This window comes from Chanos chanos, chromosome 1, assembly GCF_902362185.1.
Source record: "Chanos chanos chromosome 1, fChaCha1.1, whole genome shotgun sequence".
Lineage (NCBI taxonomy): Eukaryota > Metazoa > Chordata > Actinopteri > Gonorynchiformes > Chanidae > Chanos > Chanos chanos.
In genome coordinates, this window is record NC_044495.1 from 52,506,294 (window position 1) to 52,523,491 (window position 17,198).

The window sequence follows — 17,198 nt, forward strand, 5'->3', positions numbered from 1 at the left end:
AGACAACGTCCTTCAACACACCAAGCCAAAAAAAAAAAGAAAGAAAGAAAAAACTCTCTCTCCGTGAGACAAGCCTCTCATCACAACTCCGCAGGCAAAGCTTCCAGACAAATCCAGGTAAAGCCGCGCACTCTTCCGAAAGATGGTCATATTAAAATCTCCTTCAAGCACCTTAATCCCACGTAATTTCATGTATTTGGAACCAAATAATTTTTTTTTAAAAAACATCTACTACTATTTCCAATTTGAGGGGGTGGGGGGGGGGTGGCGGGGGGGGTTCATTCAGAAAACATGAAGCATATGTTCACACAAGAGGTGGAAAACTAAGATGCTAAAAGTACCTTGTTGGTGAATTAGCTTCAGTGTTGAAGAAAAATAAGAAACATTTCCAACAGGCAGCATCAAAAGGATTAGAGCAGATTACAGCGACCGAGCTGGTAAACAAGTTCATTTAAATAATTAGCATTCTTAGGGATTCTATTCTTTATGCATATTTAATTAGAGCCTTAATACAATATAGGAGGTAATTGCATTAAGGGCATTACAATATGTGCACATGGAAGTACTTAGCAACACTGGACATACGCTTTCACTAATGAAAAAAAAAAAAAACCTTTTACATTTTGTCAAAGACAATAGAAATTTTTGATCATATTTTAATGTTTAGAAGAGGGTGGGTAAATGTGACTATTTGTACTCTAAGAAACAGGCTGTTTCAAAAAGAGATAATCTTTTTTATTATCATTTTGCAAAATAGCACTACAGTAATTGCAATGACATCGTACTACACTGATACCACTTCATAATTATCCATTAATAATACTATCTCTGTCATACACACAAATACACACAAACACACAATACACACACACACACACAAACACACAACACAATGACAAAAATATAATTACTGAACTTTACAACCAATTCTTTTCAATTGAGCGTGAGAAAAAAAAATACCCCAAATAGCTCAAACAGCTCTACAACCACAGAGCATCGTAAACATTTTGCTTTATAAACATTACATCAGTGCTCAGTCTCCAAAACAGTGCAGTGAAAGAGCCACCACTTGAACAACACAGAGGAGAACAAACTGCTCCTTCTCCCCTGGTTCCCTCTCTTCACTCTCAGCACACTGTCAAACCATAGCTAAAACATTTAGTTATCATTTTCTACCTCCCTCTCTCACTCTCTCTCTCTCTCTTTCTCTCTCTCTCCCGGCAGGCAGGCAGGCATAAAGAATACCTCAACCAGACTAGGCAGTGAAGCGGGCCCTTTCTCTCCCTCAGTGGATATCCTCAGCCACCGAGAAGTTCATTAAGTTTTATGATCTTCTCTAAGTCACTTCTGCTGCTAAACCGCACAAAAGCCACAAATCTGGCACCAAAAAAAAAAGCACCACGGTCACGGTGACCGAGCCTTGACAAAAAAAAAAGGGGGGGGGGACCCAGATCAAAACAAAACAAAACAAAAAACAAGAATATAAGAAAAAACATAAGCAGGAAATGTATGAGGGTTGAGAAGATGCAATATTCCTTACACGACGCTTGTATTTTGCAAGCATCTATATTTAAAACACTAATCTCCTGAATTCCTATCCCCTAGTCTGAACTGAAAAGGTAATAAAACTGAGAAAAAATATATATACGTCGCAAATTTCACAGGTGTACACTATACATACAAAAGTCAAACAACCTGATATTGCCTGAACACGTGTGTTTTTAACAGTTCAGCTCCAAAATTGGAACAAAATCCCTGTTGCATTGCTCAATATAAACTTTTGACACAAAATTCAAATACTGCACATTTACAAGTAACAACTATGTCATTTGTTAAATTAATTTCTACGAGAACACTTTCATATCAATTTTGCCACCACTGATAGTTTGCACTACACCTTTCCCATAACTTTACACTATTGCATGTTATTACTTACTTTGCATGAATTTGCATGCATTAACTGTAAGAACCCAAAGATATCAGCATAGTAGATAGGTAAAGGAAAACACAATCACACAACCAAACCATAAATTTTGTATATGTCATATCCGCCAGAGTTTATATGCAAAAAACTCCAAGCCTGAAAGTGCGTAAAGTATCCCACAATTGACCATAACCGCCGAAATGGTTCGATATTTTTTCTTTTTTTTAAAGCTCACCTTATCAATTTTGACATACTGTCTTTCCATTAAATCGATTCCATTCCAATACATAAACAATACATGTGTCCAGTTTTATGTCATAACATTCTCACTGCATTCGGGCTTCGTGGTCATTCTCTTTACATTAGCGACACTGCTAGATTTCAAATTGCGCTTGCCTGGCGCATATCCTTGCCACTTTATGCGTGTGTTAACGGTCGCACTCATACTATCAAAGACGGCGGACTGGGGCAACCTTGTGCTAAATTACATGCCCCTCCTTTTGCCTCATGTCAAAGGACACATTGCATCGATGTAAACAGACCTCGAGTCCTCCTTCAAACAACTATCTTTTGTGAAACAATGTCCCCTAGTAATGTTCAGTGTGGTTATGTTGCTTGGCCACAGTGTCTGAAATAAGCTATGAGGAGAATCGATGTTTAGATTCTCAGTGCGTTTTTATCCACTCACCATTCATAGAAAATGGATAAGGATGGTTGACAGAGGGCTTTGGTAAGGTTGGCAGAAAGGTAGTAAGGTGGAGGGAGCGCTACACACACACACACTCACACACACACACACGCATACGGACACATAGAGTTGCTTATGCAAATACACACAAAGGCCTCCGTACACAAAAACATAAAAGCCGAATTTCTAAATTTCCATTACAGATAGGCAACCAGAGGGAGGGATAGACTGACTAAACTCGAAGCAAAGGGAATATGCTTCTATCAAAGAAGCAGACAACTCATGAGTCACCTTGACTACATTATCATTTTGTGAAACTTAAACGTCAAAAGACATTGAAGTAAAAGAAATTACAAACGCTGCTAATGTCCATTCTCTGGTCAACCAGTGATAAAGGTCATCGCCGTGTCATCTGTTACATTCTTCTATTATTCTCCAATACTGAGGTGGACATGACGAACAGAATTAAACTAATTCCACTCAAAGCTTTGTATCGCGCATGCATTCGAGCTTTATATGTTGCTCTCGTTTTACTGTAATTTTTTCACATGATTTCAGACAATAAGGTAAAAATACCATCAGCTCTGGTTCCTTAATGTAATGCAATGCGTCCGTAACACGCTGTGCGTACGTAATAAAACGAAGGCAAAGAACAGACGAAGGTCCGCCAGTGGTGTCTATAATAATCCCGTAAACTGGATGCATAATTGGCAGAAAGTCCATAATTCTGACTGCCTTGCTGACTACACTGCATTACAGAAGGAGTAGCCTGTTCTGCTTGCGGACTCTTACGGGTATCAACATAGAGCTCGCAAGCTGTGAAAATATAACCCAGACCATCGGCAAAGCCCATAGACGGTAATAGGACAAGAACCCATTATGTTCTAATATTTACAACGCGAACACTTCAGAAGTCTCCTGTTCAAGTGATTTAAGAAAAAGGTAAATGTGACAAGGACACGGTGTAAACAAGCAACTGGGTGTCTAACTACTGCATGTCCACGATCGAGCCATTCAAGCTCAGTGTGTCGGTCGCGCAAGCGAGACACAGAGCCAACGACAAGCACGCGTTTCTCAGTCTGGATTGTGTTCTTAACGTTTTCAAGAAAAAAAACGTAGGGATGTGGGGTTTTTTTCGCATGGACTGCATCTTGGTAATTTCACCAACAGGACGACCCAGATGCTGCACTTGTCTTGATAACATGGAAAGACGCTGGCGACCAGTTGGGGGAAAAAAACACTAAAGATGGCGGTGTGCAAAGGTTTAGTGCCACACTAATGTCTTTTTTTTCTTGAGCCATCGGTGTGTAGTTGTATATCCTCTGGGAAAAAAGTATGCCCGGCTTACCTGTTTTCTCTTTGATCTCGCAGAGAACGCTGAAAAGGGCAGGTTTCATTCTGTGACAATTCAGCCCATGTTTCCTGTTTCAGTTAGGGACAAAAAGACAGGACTGATGTAAAGTCACTTACAATCTACAAATTCATAATATCAAATATCAAATGACCCAGACACTACATGCGCCGTTATTCTCATTATAGGTATAGGCTACATCTGACGAGATAAGACCTGTGTCGAAACGTCTATAACTATCATCAATAACTGTTTCGCCTGTATGATCTTATTATACAAGGTAACTGCTCACACATTAAACATACTTGTCAGAAATAACATCAGGAATGTGTCCCATTGGACGTGACTGCTGTATTAACAAGGCCTCTCAAGCCCAACAATATGAAAGTTTACTTCTGAAACTTTTACTTGTAGTTGTGTCACTCCAGCTGACAAAATAGAAATAATACCTGAATGTATAAAATAGGGTCTCACGTGAATAGGATGCCAATGCAATTACTATAAAGTAATAAAGTAATATTAACTCGTGGAGTACGTTTTGTTATTTCAGATACCCAGCAGTTGTAGGAGAAGAAAATTAATTTCAAGAAATGTTACTAGACAAATGTACTGAGGAATATACAAATAGCGTGTAACTCAACTAATTAATTTTTTTATCATGAATAATCTTTCCGATGGCTTTTGGGGAAAGGTAATATTGCAAAGGTTGTGTCCCACCATCAGAATTTTCATAATAATTTGCATCGTCTGTCAAATCTCATTACTGTACTAACTTCAAAATTACAGTCAAACTATAAAAACTACAGTGTTCTCCAAAATAAAAGTAGCTTGCAATAACTGTTTATGCAGTGATTAAAACACTCAATAATTAATTGAAATTAACCAACTTTGCCTGCGCTTCATCCAGACTTTGGTCAGTTATCGTCATGATTTGATGCAGAATGTCACCAATGTCTTGTTTTCTTCCGTCCACATCGGTCCCGTCGTGGCCATGTGGAGGCGGCAATGCCATGCCGCCTTGTACCGAGTGGCCAGCCAAGCTCACACCGCCGAGAGAATGCATGATCCGGGCTTGCTCGTCCATAGTCCGCCGCAGCACAATCAATGTACTTCTATTGAGTCACTGTAATGGTAACACGCTCGGAAAATGCACATGCAAAAACTACTGACTTATATCATGTGCAGTGAGTAACCGGGTTATAGTATACCCCGAAATACTGACGATTTAAAAAACGGCTTCGCGGCCAGGAGGCAAATAAAACAAACTGAGTCCAGCAATGATGGCAGGATTGCTCGTCCAAGAAATCACTTTCTCCAAATGTTTATTTTCCCTCGTCAGTACTGCCTTTACGAATATTTCTCTTTAGTCCCAAATTCAGCACCGATATTTCTGATGTATTTTTCAAACTTCAGTGTTCAGATGACAGCCGTTGCCCACTGAATCCTGTTCGCGTCTTCATGTCAATTTGTGTCTTTTCTCTGGTTTCACGTGCTGTAGCTCCTTGCAGATCTCTCGATTTTTTTAGTCGAACTGTTCTTTAGATAACGTCTCCTCGTGTACTTCTTGAAAACTTCTTCAAATCCCCATTACAATCAATGGGAAACAAAACATCCAACGCTACGAGGAAACAAATCAGAGAACAAAAATGAATAAATAAACAATTCAAATTCAAAACAAATAACACATTAAGTATGAGTAATTGCCAGAATGTTGCTTCTTTAGAAAAAAGATTTTCCAAAACAACGCAAAATTGAATAAATTAAATAATCAGCACCGGCAGCAACAATAATGAGGATGACAATGAAAAAAATATAAAACGTACAAAAAAGTTTTTTTTAAAGGTTACAGGGGAAAAATAGAAAAACTAATCGCGAGAAATTAATTGCACGCCATAAAGCGATGCGCAAAAATATCTGCCTGCTGAAATTTATGAGGCAAGCTCTCGGGCTGTGTGTGCTTTATGTTGTTTGATGGCAGCGGTAGTGAGCGATTGACAGCGTGCCAATGCCACTCACTCAGTGCGGACGTGTCAGAGAAGGGCTGAGAAGAGGGAGAAAAAAAAAGATACAAAATCGAAATAAAAATGCACGCTCCGCCCTGTAGAGGTGGGGTCTGATTTCTTGTCACTTCTCGCCGGAGCCTTGAAAACAAAATGCCAGCGCGCCACTAATGATACCAGTGATGATAATGATGAAACAAGAACATCAAATAAAGAACGCTCTCAAAGTCCCAATCTGCGTTTGCCTCGTTTAATGTGTGCGCGTGCAGCGAGATGCCGTCACATTATAGCCGTTGCGAACATTTACAATAAAACAAACAAAAGACTGTGCAAACCCGGAGTTTTATATTGTTTGATACAGAACTGATAATGAATTGCTCGGGTTCTTCACTCCCCAAAACCATTGTATGGTCGGTCGCCTCTACCAAGCCTTGCTTGCAGGGTAGGCAAGCAGAAGACATGTTTATAATATTGGAGATAAATGTATTGAACCAATCCATGAATGGTCTGCTTAGGAGTGACGGTTATTTTGACCAATGGTTGGTCCTCAACGGTTGTGGAATCCCGCCTTGAAAGCCCAGTTCCTTTACGAGGATTGTACAGAGAGATATCAACTTCTGATTGGTAGTTGCCATGGGTGACATCTACAGCACAAGCAGGCGGCGCTGCGCGGCGCTCCTTGCAGTTGCTATGGTAGCAGACAGGTCGGTGAGTTGGATGCAAAGCGATTCACTGTAGTCTATATGTGATTTCTTCTCGTTTATTCAATGTTTTATTTTCGCTGTGTTTCTTGCTACACGTTTTACATTATTTATTTTTCAGGTGCAATTTTAAAAATAGGAAATTTGTTTTCAGACACTCACAAGCTTGTAACTTCGCTGACTCTGTGTGAGCTCTGTAAAGCCTATTGTTCTATGGTTAGTGGCAAGCTAGGCTTTCACAGTTTTCAGAACATATAAAGTTAATTGCAGTGTTGTCAGGACTGCTGTAATGCGTTTTGAAAATCTCGTAAAAGCTTTCTTTCTTTCTTTCTTTCTTTCTTTCTGAAAAACTGAGGTTTGAAAACCTCACTTAACTCAATTATTTATTGAAAAGCTTTGAACAATATTTAAGTACTTTTTCATCAAATTTGTACACTCACAACACCTTTTACATTAATTTTATATGAAGTTGCTTTTCATCTTTGTCATGAAAAATAAGAAATAAATTTTAAGTTTTAGTGGTTGGTTTTACCTGTCATTTCCAGCACTAATAAAAAAAACTGAGTCCCTGCATATGGTGCAAGTGTTAGCTTCAGAGTGGAACAGGCTAAGATGTTAGTAAAACATTCCAGTTCAAGAAAACATACACTAAAAAAAAAAGCTTCTTTTTAAATGTAAAGACAAAACTCAGTTTGATCATGATCAGATATCACAATATAATCAACTCAGGTGTCTATAATAGACCCACATACAGACATATAGTAAGATGTCTCAACACTTTGGTCCCATATATCATTTAGTGTTTTTCAGAGAGAGAGAGAAACAGCCTTGCACTCCTGACAGGAGAACCTCTGATGTGATGGGACTAATTACCAAGACTCAGAGACAGGGGCGGGGGGTGGGGGGGTGGGGGGGTGGGGGGGGATAAAGGTGTTAGTTTGAGTCTAGTTGCGAAATGAACGAGACGTTTCTCTGAGACGCATGATCGCGAGATCATGCGCTCTGTAAACGTGTGAAACTTGGTGTCAAACTACACAATCTACGGTGCATGAACTGACTTCAAGGGCCCAGTAGACCTCCACTCTCAATGACACAATCAACAGAGGGATTAAACACTAGGTAATTAAAGAGTGAATAATCAGATACGCAGAAAATAAAAAAAAAAAACTTCCTTTGGGATCTCTCGAAAAAATAAGGATGAAACAGAGAAAATCGCATGAGAAGAAGAACTGGAAAGTTCTTTTCTTTTTTTACATAATTCGCCGTAATTTCCTCTACATAATTGTTTGGTCACTTATTTTTGCTTGTTTGTACCTAATACAAATACATACTTTCTCAACAGAGATATCAGTAATAAAACTTTCCCACTGTATATCTTTATTTATCTAAAAATGACATTACCTTAAATGATGTTTAGGAATTCCCCTTTCATATGAAATGTCTCAGAGTCTGTTTGTCTGAGAAACACAGTGGAAGATAGTAACTACTGTTTAGGTGTAAATTACTGGATATCAATAGAATTTGTAGAGGTAGACTTGAAGTCAGTGAGCCTTGAGTGTAACCTATTACAACACTGGGTATTTATGAATGAGGGGATGTAACAATTGATGAAATGATTTGAAAATAATGCATAAATCTCATTGAAGCATTTTGGCCAATCATGATATAACTGTGATCCAAGAACAATGTTCTCACCTTTCACCTCTCACACATCCCAGCAAACAACAGAATGTGTTTTAGCCAATCCATTTTTAGTGCTGAGGTGTATGTGTCCCTGTGTGCATGTGTGTGTCTGTGTGTATGTGTGCGTGAGCATGTGCATGCACATGTGTCTGTGTGTGTGTGTGTGTGTGTGTGTGTGCACCACCACAAGTTACACAAGTTATAGAACAATATAACTAGCTAGAAAATACATGCATACAGGTAGTCTGCACCAGATCATTCAATCTATTTCTCTATACTACATTAATGCACTGCTATCACATTGTGGAGTACAAGTATGGGGGTTTGTGTGTGTGTGTGTGTGTGTGTGTGTGTGTGTGTGTGTGTGTGTGTGTGTGTGAAAACTCGACTCTCTGGAGTTGAAATTTCAGTTTGCAATCCTCAACATCCTGCTTTGTTTGAAACGCTCTGGTAGGAGCAAGGTAGGAGCAAAAAAGCAGATGAGTCTCTCTCTCTCTCTCTCTCTCTCTCTCTCTCTCTCTCCCATTCTCTCTCACTCTCTCTCTCCCTTTCTCTTTCTCTCTCTCTCTCTCTCCCTCTCTCTCTCCCTCTCTCTCAGTCTCTCTTTTTAGCGAGCTGTGTGGCACTCTGCTCTTTCCTATTCACTTGACCTTGAAGTATCAGCTCAACACAATCTTGAGTTTACTGAATGGGAGTCCCGGGCACACTGCATTTATCATTGAAATACTGAGCTGTCAAGTCCCAGTGCACAGCTGTCACAGAGGGCTCAAAGGTACAGCTCCAGCTCCTCTCCACCGCTGCAACGCCTGATTCCTCATAGCGTTACATTGCGCGCCTTTTCACCATTGTTCGCAGTGACGTGTCAACATAATTCATTTCCCAACAATGACAGCAAATCTTTGGGAAAAAAAAAAAATACACACAGACAGACACACACGCACACACACGCACGCACACACACACACACACATATACGTGCACGCACACACACACACACACATATACGTGCACGCACACACACACACACACACGCGCGCGCGCGCACACACATTCACACACCGGAACGTATGTGGTTCTGATGCTGTGTTTACATAATAGAAAACTTGTGCTTAGTCTGTAAGAGCAGGACTACACTTAGTCTTACAGGGAGAAACTGGAAATACTGTGTGTTTTATAAGGCAATAGGGTCCTTTATTTATGGCTGGCTAATCTAAGAGAATACTATTAATTAAAATTTGGTGATGTGACACATATCGCTGATTGAGACTAATTGTTTTTGGAGATTTACTGTTTTTGTTTTGTAGGATAACATTGCTCCAGTATTCACAGCTGCTGTTGTGAATTCTTGCTGATACAATAGTCTTCAATTTAATGTGTTCACGTTTTATTTGTGTGTTCAGTGTTTTCATTCATTTTCTTTATTATGTGGGCACAAATGCTGAAAGACACAAAGACTTATATTAATGTCAGCTCCTACATGTTGAAATTTCCTGACAGTATGTGTGGTTTTGTTGGGAAGTGAGGGAGGACACTAGTAATACAGTGTACATTTGCCTTTGTCCTGCTTTGCTGGCTAAATAAAAAAGTTCGTTGTAATCTGACTCACTATATCCACGTCTTGGCCCTGGAAATGATCATCAAACATTCAATTCAGGGGTTACAATAGTAATAATAATGCAGTAATTTCAATTTGAAAGTAATCAAAGATTAATACTTGTTATATCTCACCAAACATTTAGACTAACCTCAGGTTTACTTTCCTTTACATAAAACTGATTTAATTTTCTTTTTCGTGTCATGAGTTTTAATCAGAGTGGAGATCTTTCATGTATAGATATTTGAAATGTCAATCCTAAAACTCTAGCCAGCCCCACCCCCCCCCCCCACCCCCAGCATCTCACGCTCTTTATTCCCAGTAGAAAGTAATAATTCAAAAACAAGAGGGGGCTGTCATATCCCTCCCCTACAACTGTACGTGGATGTGGAAAGACAACTCTTTGTCATTTGTTAAAATGGATATTGAGCTATCCCCCCCCCCCTTTTTTTTTTATTTATTTTTTTTATTCACTGCCGTGACAGCCAAAAAGAGCCACAGGTGCCTGGGAGCGGCGTGACGGTGTTGTCATATTTCATTTAGGCATCCTTCTGCAAAGCCATAACTACCTAATTAGCTTGTTAATTAGCAAATTAGCATTTACTGATGGAGTGGCTCGTTGTGGCGTGATAGGAGGGATGGTGGATTAAGTGGGACAGTTGTGGGTGTAGTACCTAAACACATATCTCATACACTCTAACGTCTAGACAGGTCAACGAGCTACGAAAACGTTTAAAAGATGACAAGAGAATGGAAACAAAAGAGAACAATAGATAAATATATATATTTTTTTTTTTTTCAAATTAGTAATGATCTTTGGCAGATGCTGAGGAGCAATATTTCAGCTCCTGTCTGTTACTACCTCTGTTACTTATGGCTTTACACAGAAAGAACGAAATAACAGCTTTCCTGAGTGAGCTCAGCGACTTGTTTTTTGACAAAGTACAGTCTGGTGAAACTTTACTATTTGAGTATATGTGAGTTACAGCTACCTTCGTGAGTTGCATCATTTAAATTATTTTTTTACTCCAACTGTGGGCTATATGTATCTAAGGATGATGTCACCCGAAACAGGACTAAACTGTCGGACGGTGTTTTCTCTCTATTTGTCATCTCTCGCGTTATTAAGGCAGAAGTAGCACAGGCGCTCGATAGCTCCTCGTCTGGGTGTCGCCAAGCGACGTCCTGTTGCCGCGGGTGACCGGAGGAAATGAGCCAGCGGCCAGGGCCAGAGACATTACTAACCCAGTTACAACCAGTCCACTCATTCCGTTTACGCGCTTCGTTCATTTGTTTCCCGGTATTTGCTTCACGCATGTGTTCGGTCATTGTTTACAAGCAAACACGTGAAGCAAGGGAGACGGCGGTAGCGCGTTCATTTCATTTCGCTACGTTTTATTAACTGTTTAACTGAATGAGTGGGAAATACTGTAAAAAATGACATTTGAGGACTGCTCTCCTCTTGAACCCTGATTCCTTTGTGTAGATCAGGTTTACGTGAGCGGGTCTGTTTTTGATTATGGTTTAGGTAGGACCACACTGTTTGTTTAATATGATGAAATACAGTACAGTAAAAGCTCTGTTTCATAAATCTTCACATTTGTTCTATTACGTTTTATACACATAAGATATTTCAATTATCCATTCACCTTATAAAAAAAAAAAAAAAAAAAAACTTAATGGCCATTTTTATGTAGTAGTATTTATTGTGTTGACAGGGAGAAGAAAATTAAAGTTTTGCTCAAAGATTAAAAGATTAATGAGATTAATAAGGACAATATTTTGTGTAGTAAACATCTTTTGCGTACGATTCCCCATGTATCGCATGAGGAAATGCAATTGCTATAACAGCAAAACTTTTGATGTTCCTCTTATACATCTGGTTTTCCTCTGTGCTGGACTAGATAGACTTGGCCAATGCTACATTTGCCCAGTCAGAGCTCCGGTTGATAAATAAGAGGAAAATATTGCATCTGTCTTTGCATGTTGTTAACAGCCCCCAGCCCCAGCCCCAACCCCTCCATAGCCGTTAACTCATTTCAAGTGCAGTCATGGTGTGGGAGGTAAATTAACAAACCATTAAAAATGTTATAAATGCACAATTAGCGTGCCAACGTTTACATGACACATTCATGGAGCAGCCATAATTTTTGATTGGGTGCCCCCCCCCCCCCCCCCACCTTCCTGTCTTATTGCTCCTCTCTCTCTCTCTCTCTCTCTCTCTCTCTCTCTTTCTGTCTCTCACTCTGTCCATCTATCTGCCTCTTTATCTTTATCTCTTCATCCTCAGCCTCACTTATGTGGGATGAAAAGGTCCTGACTTAACGGCTCATTGGTGGAGTATCTACCTTATATGTTTGGAAAGAGAGAGAGAGAAGAAGAAGAAGAAGAAGAAGAAGAAGAAGAAGAAGAAGAAGAAGTAGAGGGAGAAATCAGACAAAAAGAAAATTATTTTGTTCGGTTCATTCTCTCACTTTTTTGTTCTTTTTTTTCCCTGTTTTGTCTCAGCCCACAACTTTTTTAAGTTCTTCCAACACAAAACAAACCTAATTCGACACTATAAGGCACTATAACAGATAACAGTGATCATGATGTTACAGTAGGGGGCAGCACAAAGAATTCTCTCCCAGGCCTAACATGTCTCATTCTGATCTTTCCGGGTCGATTGTAATAGGGTCATTAGCTAATCTGGATCATATTTTAACATTTAGCCTTCCAGGTTATTGCATCTAACCCATCTCATGGTCCCTGATATGAGATAACTGTTAAATCAATGAGCTAATGAAACCATAATGGCGTATTTCAATCAAATATCAAATAAATGTTTTTTATGAAGTTTCACCTCACTTCAACAGGTTCGTTAGCATGGCTAGCTGAAGAGAAATGGCCCTCAGCAGTAGTAAAGGAGGATCTTTAACATTTAAGACATTATCGGCAAAACTTGAGTGAGACCTTGCAATGCTTTCCACTACGGAATTTTATGAGAACTGACCTTACACACACACACACACACACACACACACGCATCGATCTTCTTTTATTTGGAATCTACTTAAAGCAGAATGAAAATGTTTGAAGCACTTGTTTGTTTGTTTGTTTAATGAACCCATTCTACTGAACAAAATTATCCTTGGATACCTATTCATAGTAAACTGAAAATCATCCAGTCTTTTGAAATAATAATTAAGTAAATTAAGTAAAAAAAAAAAAGAAAACAAAATCCCTTGAAAATACCAAACCTATATATATAAGTGCAGAGTAGACTTCCAAATGTAGGAGCAGTTATAATCAGAGTTGCATGGGACAGACATGCTCTCTCACCCAGGCATTTCCAGGCAGATGTGTGGGATCAAGGGCGGGTGTGGATCACTCAATGGGGGGAGCGGAGGTGAGAGGGACAAAGCCGCAATGCTCCCCGCGATCCATCATCTTCCACTTGTCCTCTCTCGTCTGCAGCTGTTTCTCCATGCCTGCTTCGCTGCACAAGCGTTCACATCAGTTCAAATGATTACGCAGGCCATAAACTTGCTGTTAATGCCCAAGAGTGCAGTGATCAACGTAATATTTAAGATTAGCCTAGCGGTGCTCCACAAGACAGAAGCCATATATCCAAGACCCACACTTGTATCCTGAAGGTTTGGCCCCGTTCCTTTTTGCTCCCCCATCCGAAGAAATCGTTTACGTTCCCCTGGTTTAATCGCCTCCGGCTGGCTGATCTGAGAGGCCTTCATCGATCCCCTTTGATTGGCCCGGATCGTGGCCTTGATTCTGGGGCCCTGCTCATCAAATCATCTAGGCGTGCGGGCCTGGTTTGACAACGTCGTAAAACAACGGTGGGAACATCAAAACATTGTTCAGGATTTGCTAGCCGGCGTGTTAGTCACTGTTTTAACTGATAACACCCTTAGTTTATTTGAGAGAGTTAGATAAGTGATTCGTTGGTTCACGTTATTTAGAATGAGTGAAACATTCGTGGTGTTTGGGATTTGAAGTCACACTTTGAAGAGATGAACTGTAAGACTGACACAAAGCAAAGATGGAACACCTGGACCATCTGAAAACTCTACATTCAGTCAGAGTATTACATTTAAAATCAAAGCAATCCATTTCATCTTGCCTTACTGTAAATGAGAGAAAATATTAAAATACATGCTGCCAAATGAACAATGTATTAATACTATGTTACTCTATTAGTAACTTTTTTGAGTTTAAAACCACACATGATTTAAAATAAATAAATAAATAAATAACATGCGAAACCGTGTAAATTTGACATGAGTGCTTTTCTCAAACAGGACACTTATCTTGGTCCCCTATGTTAACGTAGGAAAATCTCAGCACACAGCGTGTACGTGTCGATGGTGAGCGAATGAATGAAGCATCGGCGTGGATCAATGCCGGGGCTGTCTAATTCACTGCAGCCCCAGTGCCCCAAGCTTAACTTCACCATTGACATAATGCCAGATATGACACTATTACTCAGTGCTGCCGCGATGGTCATTTGATAAATAGAACCATAAATTGTTGACAAAACAATTTGTGATGTATTATGTTACCAACGGGGTTTGTACTGCTTATCAAATCAAGTAATCTGCCAGCGGACTCCATTCATCAAGGTAATGTGCATAATCTTTCCCAGACTGAAGGGAAGAAATTTGCAGAGCATGGAATGTTTTGTGATCATTTACCATGCACTGAAAAAAAAAAAAAAGAAAAAGAAAACTCTTATTTTTGTGATCTTCCTCACTAAGACTGTTTGTCATGCGCTGGTGCTCTATGGTAAATATATTTGTTTGCTATGCTTATACTTATTTAGATCATATTTTTAATGCATTCAGCGATGCCTGCTTATTTTTGTGAATGTGATTTATGATTTGTTCCAGAGAATATTGATGTTATCATTAAACACGCTCACGTACTTTTGAGAGCATTTGACTTGAGAGAAATCTGAATATTTATTGGGATTTCAAGAGTTGGAATCATTATAATGAAGTACTCTCCCAGAAGGTAGTGCTCTTTTAATTACTCAAATATCACTCACATAATATTAATCACTTGAGCAGATTTTTGGGATGAAGCTTCTTCACGGTGTTGTAAGATGTTTTTGTCTTCCATAAACTGCACGCATTTTATTTATGCATCGAAAATATGCATATGTCCGCTGTGTATTAACATTTATCAAAGGACATTAATGACAACCTATCTCCCCCATAAAACCCATTCATCTTTGTGTAGTTCCCATTTTAACATTCTTTCCTTCATTAGCATTGTTTTTATGATAGTTTTAGGTTGTCCATGACTTTTAATGACAAAAATAAATCATATCTTATATTAAACACAGTGTAAAATCAACTAAAGGGGCTGTATTGTTCTCTCCATAACTAAACTAGGCTTGAAATAATCTAACTAATTAACTCACTAACAATAAAGTTGGAGAATCCACTGAGCTACCCTTTACATTTTTTTTTTCAGTTATCTTGTTTAAAAATTCCTCTCCAACTGTCATCCTACAGAACTACGTTCATTACGGAAAAGCAGTCTTTACACTACACAAGCCCATATATTTGGAAAAAGTCCAAACAAGTTTGTCACATCTCTATTTTTCATCGTAGTACGGACTCATCTCCTCTTTCTACGTCTCGTCGGTTTGTTTAGACTGTATAGACACTTCATCTCCGTGGAACCACAAAGTCATGCCAACAATACTAGTGATAGAATTTTATGACATTGCTATGAATGCCGGGTGGACTTTTAGTGTTCATTTTCCATGACAAATATAGCAGACGGAAAGCGACTTTAAAACCCCAGAGCAGATGAGAGGAGTTGTTTCATGTATGACAATAGTCTGTGATCATATTCCCTGTTTTTTTTTTTTTTTTTTCCCTCCCATGTTTTCAGTCTTTTGTGTATCCGTCTTTAAAAGCAAAGGACTTGAAAGACTGTAGGCACAGTGGCTGAGGCAGACACCATGTGTCCGCACATCCCAAAGAAAAGATAGGAGAGTGTCATAAATCAGGTACTTAAGTGTTTTCACACACATCTCTATAGAAAGGAATGCCTTTATTTTGAACATGTTCATCAAATGTTATTGAAAAGCTGTCTCCAACCATAGAAACTGAACTCCTCACGCCCCCGCAAGCCTAGGGAACTGTCAGCACGGTGCGTAGCACAACTACCTTCTTCTCTCATTAATGTGAATATCATCAGTGAGGCAAATGATCGCAGCTGATAAAACGCTCACATTTTAACATTTGTTTTCAAAGGAATGTTAGAGCAGAGTCATACGTTTGAACCTGATCAAGAATCGATGGGGATGTGATGTCTTTACAACGTATTTGTAAATGACATCAGCTGTCTAAGCTTTCTTAACTGGAATCCCACTGCGCACAAACAAAGAGTGTTTTAGATGAATGGCTGAAAGCTTGGTCATCAAAAGCAATCTTCTGTGTTCAGATTAGTGTCTCGCTGTCCTTCGGTGTAGTCATAAGAGAGGCCCTCCACCAATCAAAAATTACCTTAACAAGTACTTCAGAAGACGGATGCTAAGATGGCTGCTTAACTTTGTACCGTGAACGAATACATCATATCTAGAATATTCCGTACCCCTCCCTCGGGGTAAGGTTTCTCCTTTTTCGCCTGACGTCACTCTGTTTCACTCTTTTTCCATTGTTTTAATGCAATCTTAGGTGAAAAAGTGATCACATGACCCTAAGCCCTTTGCTAATTAGTACCCAGCAAAACGAGGCGTGAGATTTATGAAAGAGTTCACACACTCGTCCATAAGTCTCTGAGAGGAAGAGTTAAAGTCAGGCCCACCTTGGGGGAGAGGGAAACAGATTGTCCAAAAAAAAAAAGAAAAGAAAAGAAAAGAAAAAGGGAGATAGAGAAAGAAGTTTGCTCAGCGCAATTCGTATAGATCAATTAAAAAGAGTATTATGATACTTTTTTCTTGTGAGGATGAATCATTTTTTCTTTTTTAATTATTATTTTATTTAAAAATGATGTGTTCTTTCCTCTATCTTGAACATTATGCAAAATTTCATTTTAGTGATAAAGAATGAGGATAATTTGTTACTAGGCAATATCATCAAGGCAATTGTTATTTTTCTTCCAATTTTATGCGTATGAGGGAAAATTGCTGATGTGAAAATGTAGCAGTCCTTTGATAAGCATCCCTTTAAAATGAAGTAATTAAGCCCAGCTCCCAGTTTGGAAGGGGTATGGGAACATAGTCTGCTGTTTTGTTTTTGTTTTTGT

The 17,198-nt window shown here is 39.2% G+C and overlaps 1 protein-coding gene across 4 annotated transcripts in view; it reads right to left on the reverse strand.

Annotated features, from left to right (window-relative positions):
• The window catches only part of pbx3b (pre-B-cell leukemia homeobox 3b), an 80,305-nt gene extending 75,258 nt beyond the window's left edge, over positions 1–5,047 (reverse strand). For all 4 annotated transcript variants that reach the window (XM_030773573.1, XM_030773595.1, XM_030773588.1 and 1 more), the window contains exons 1-2: positions 4,851–5,047; positions 3,961–4,034 (exon numbers count right to left, since the gene is read on the reverse strand). In XM_030773573.1, the coding sequence (XP_030629433.1) occupies positions 3,961–4,034; positions 4,851–5,047 (271 nt within the window). The remainder of the gene's footprint in view (positions 1–3,960; positions 4,035–4,850) is intronic.
• Positions 5,048–17,198: the final 12,151 nt, after the last annotated feature.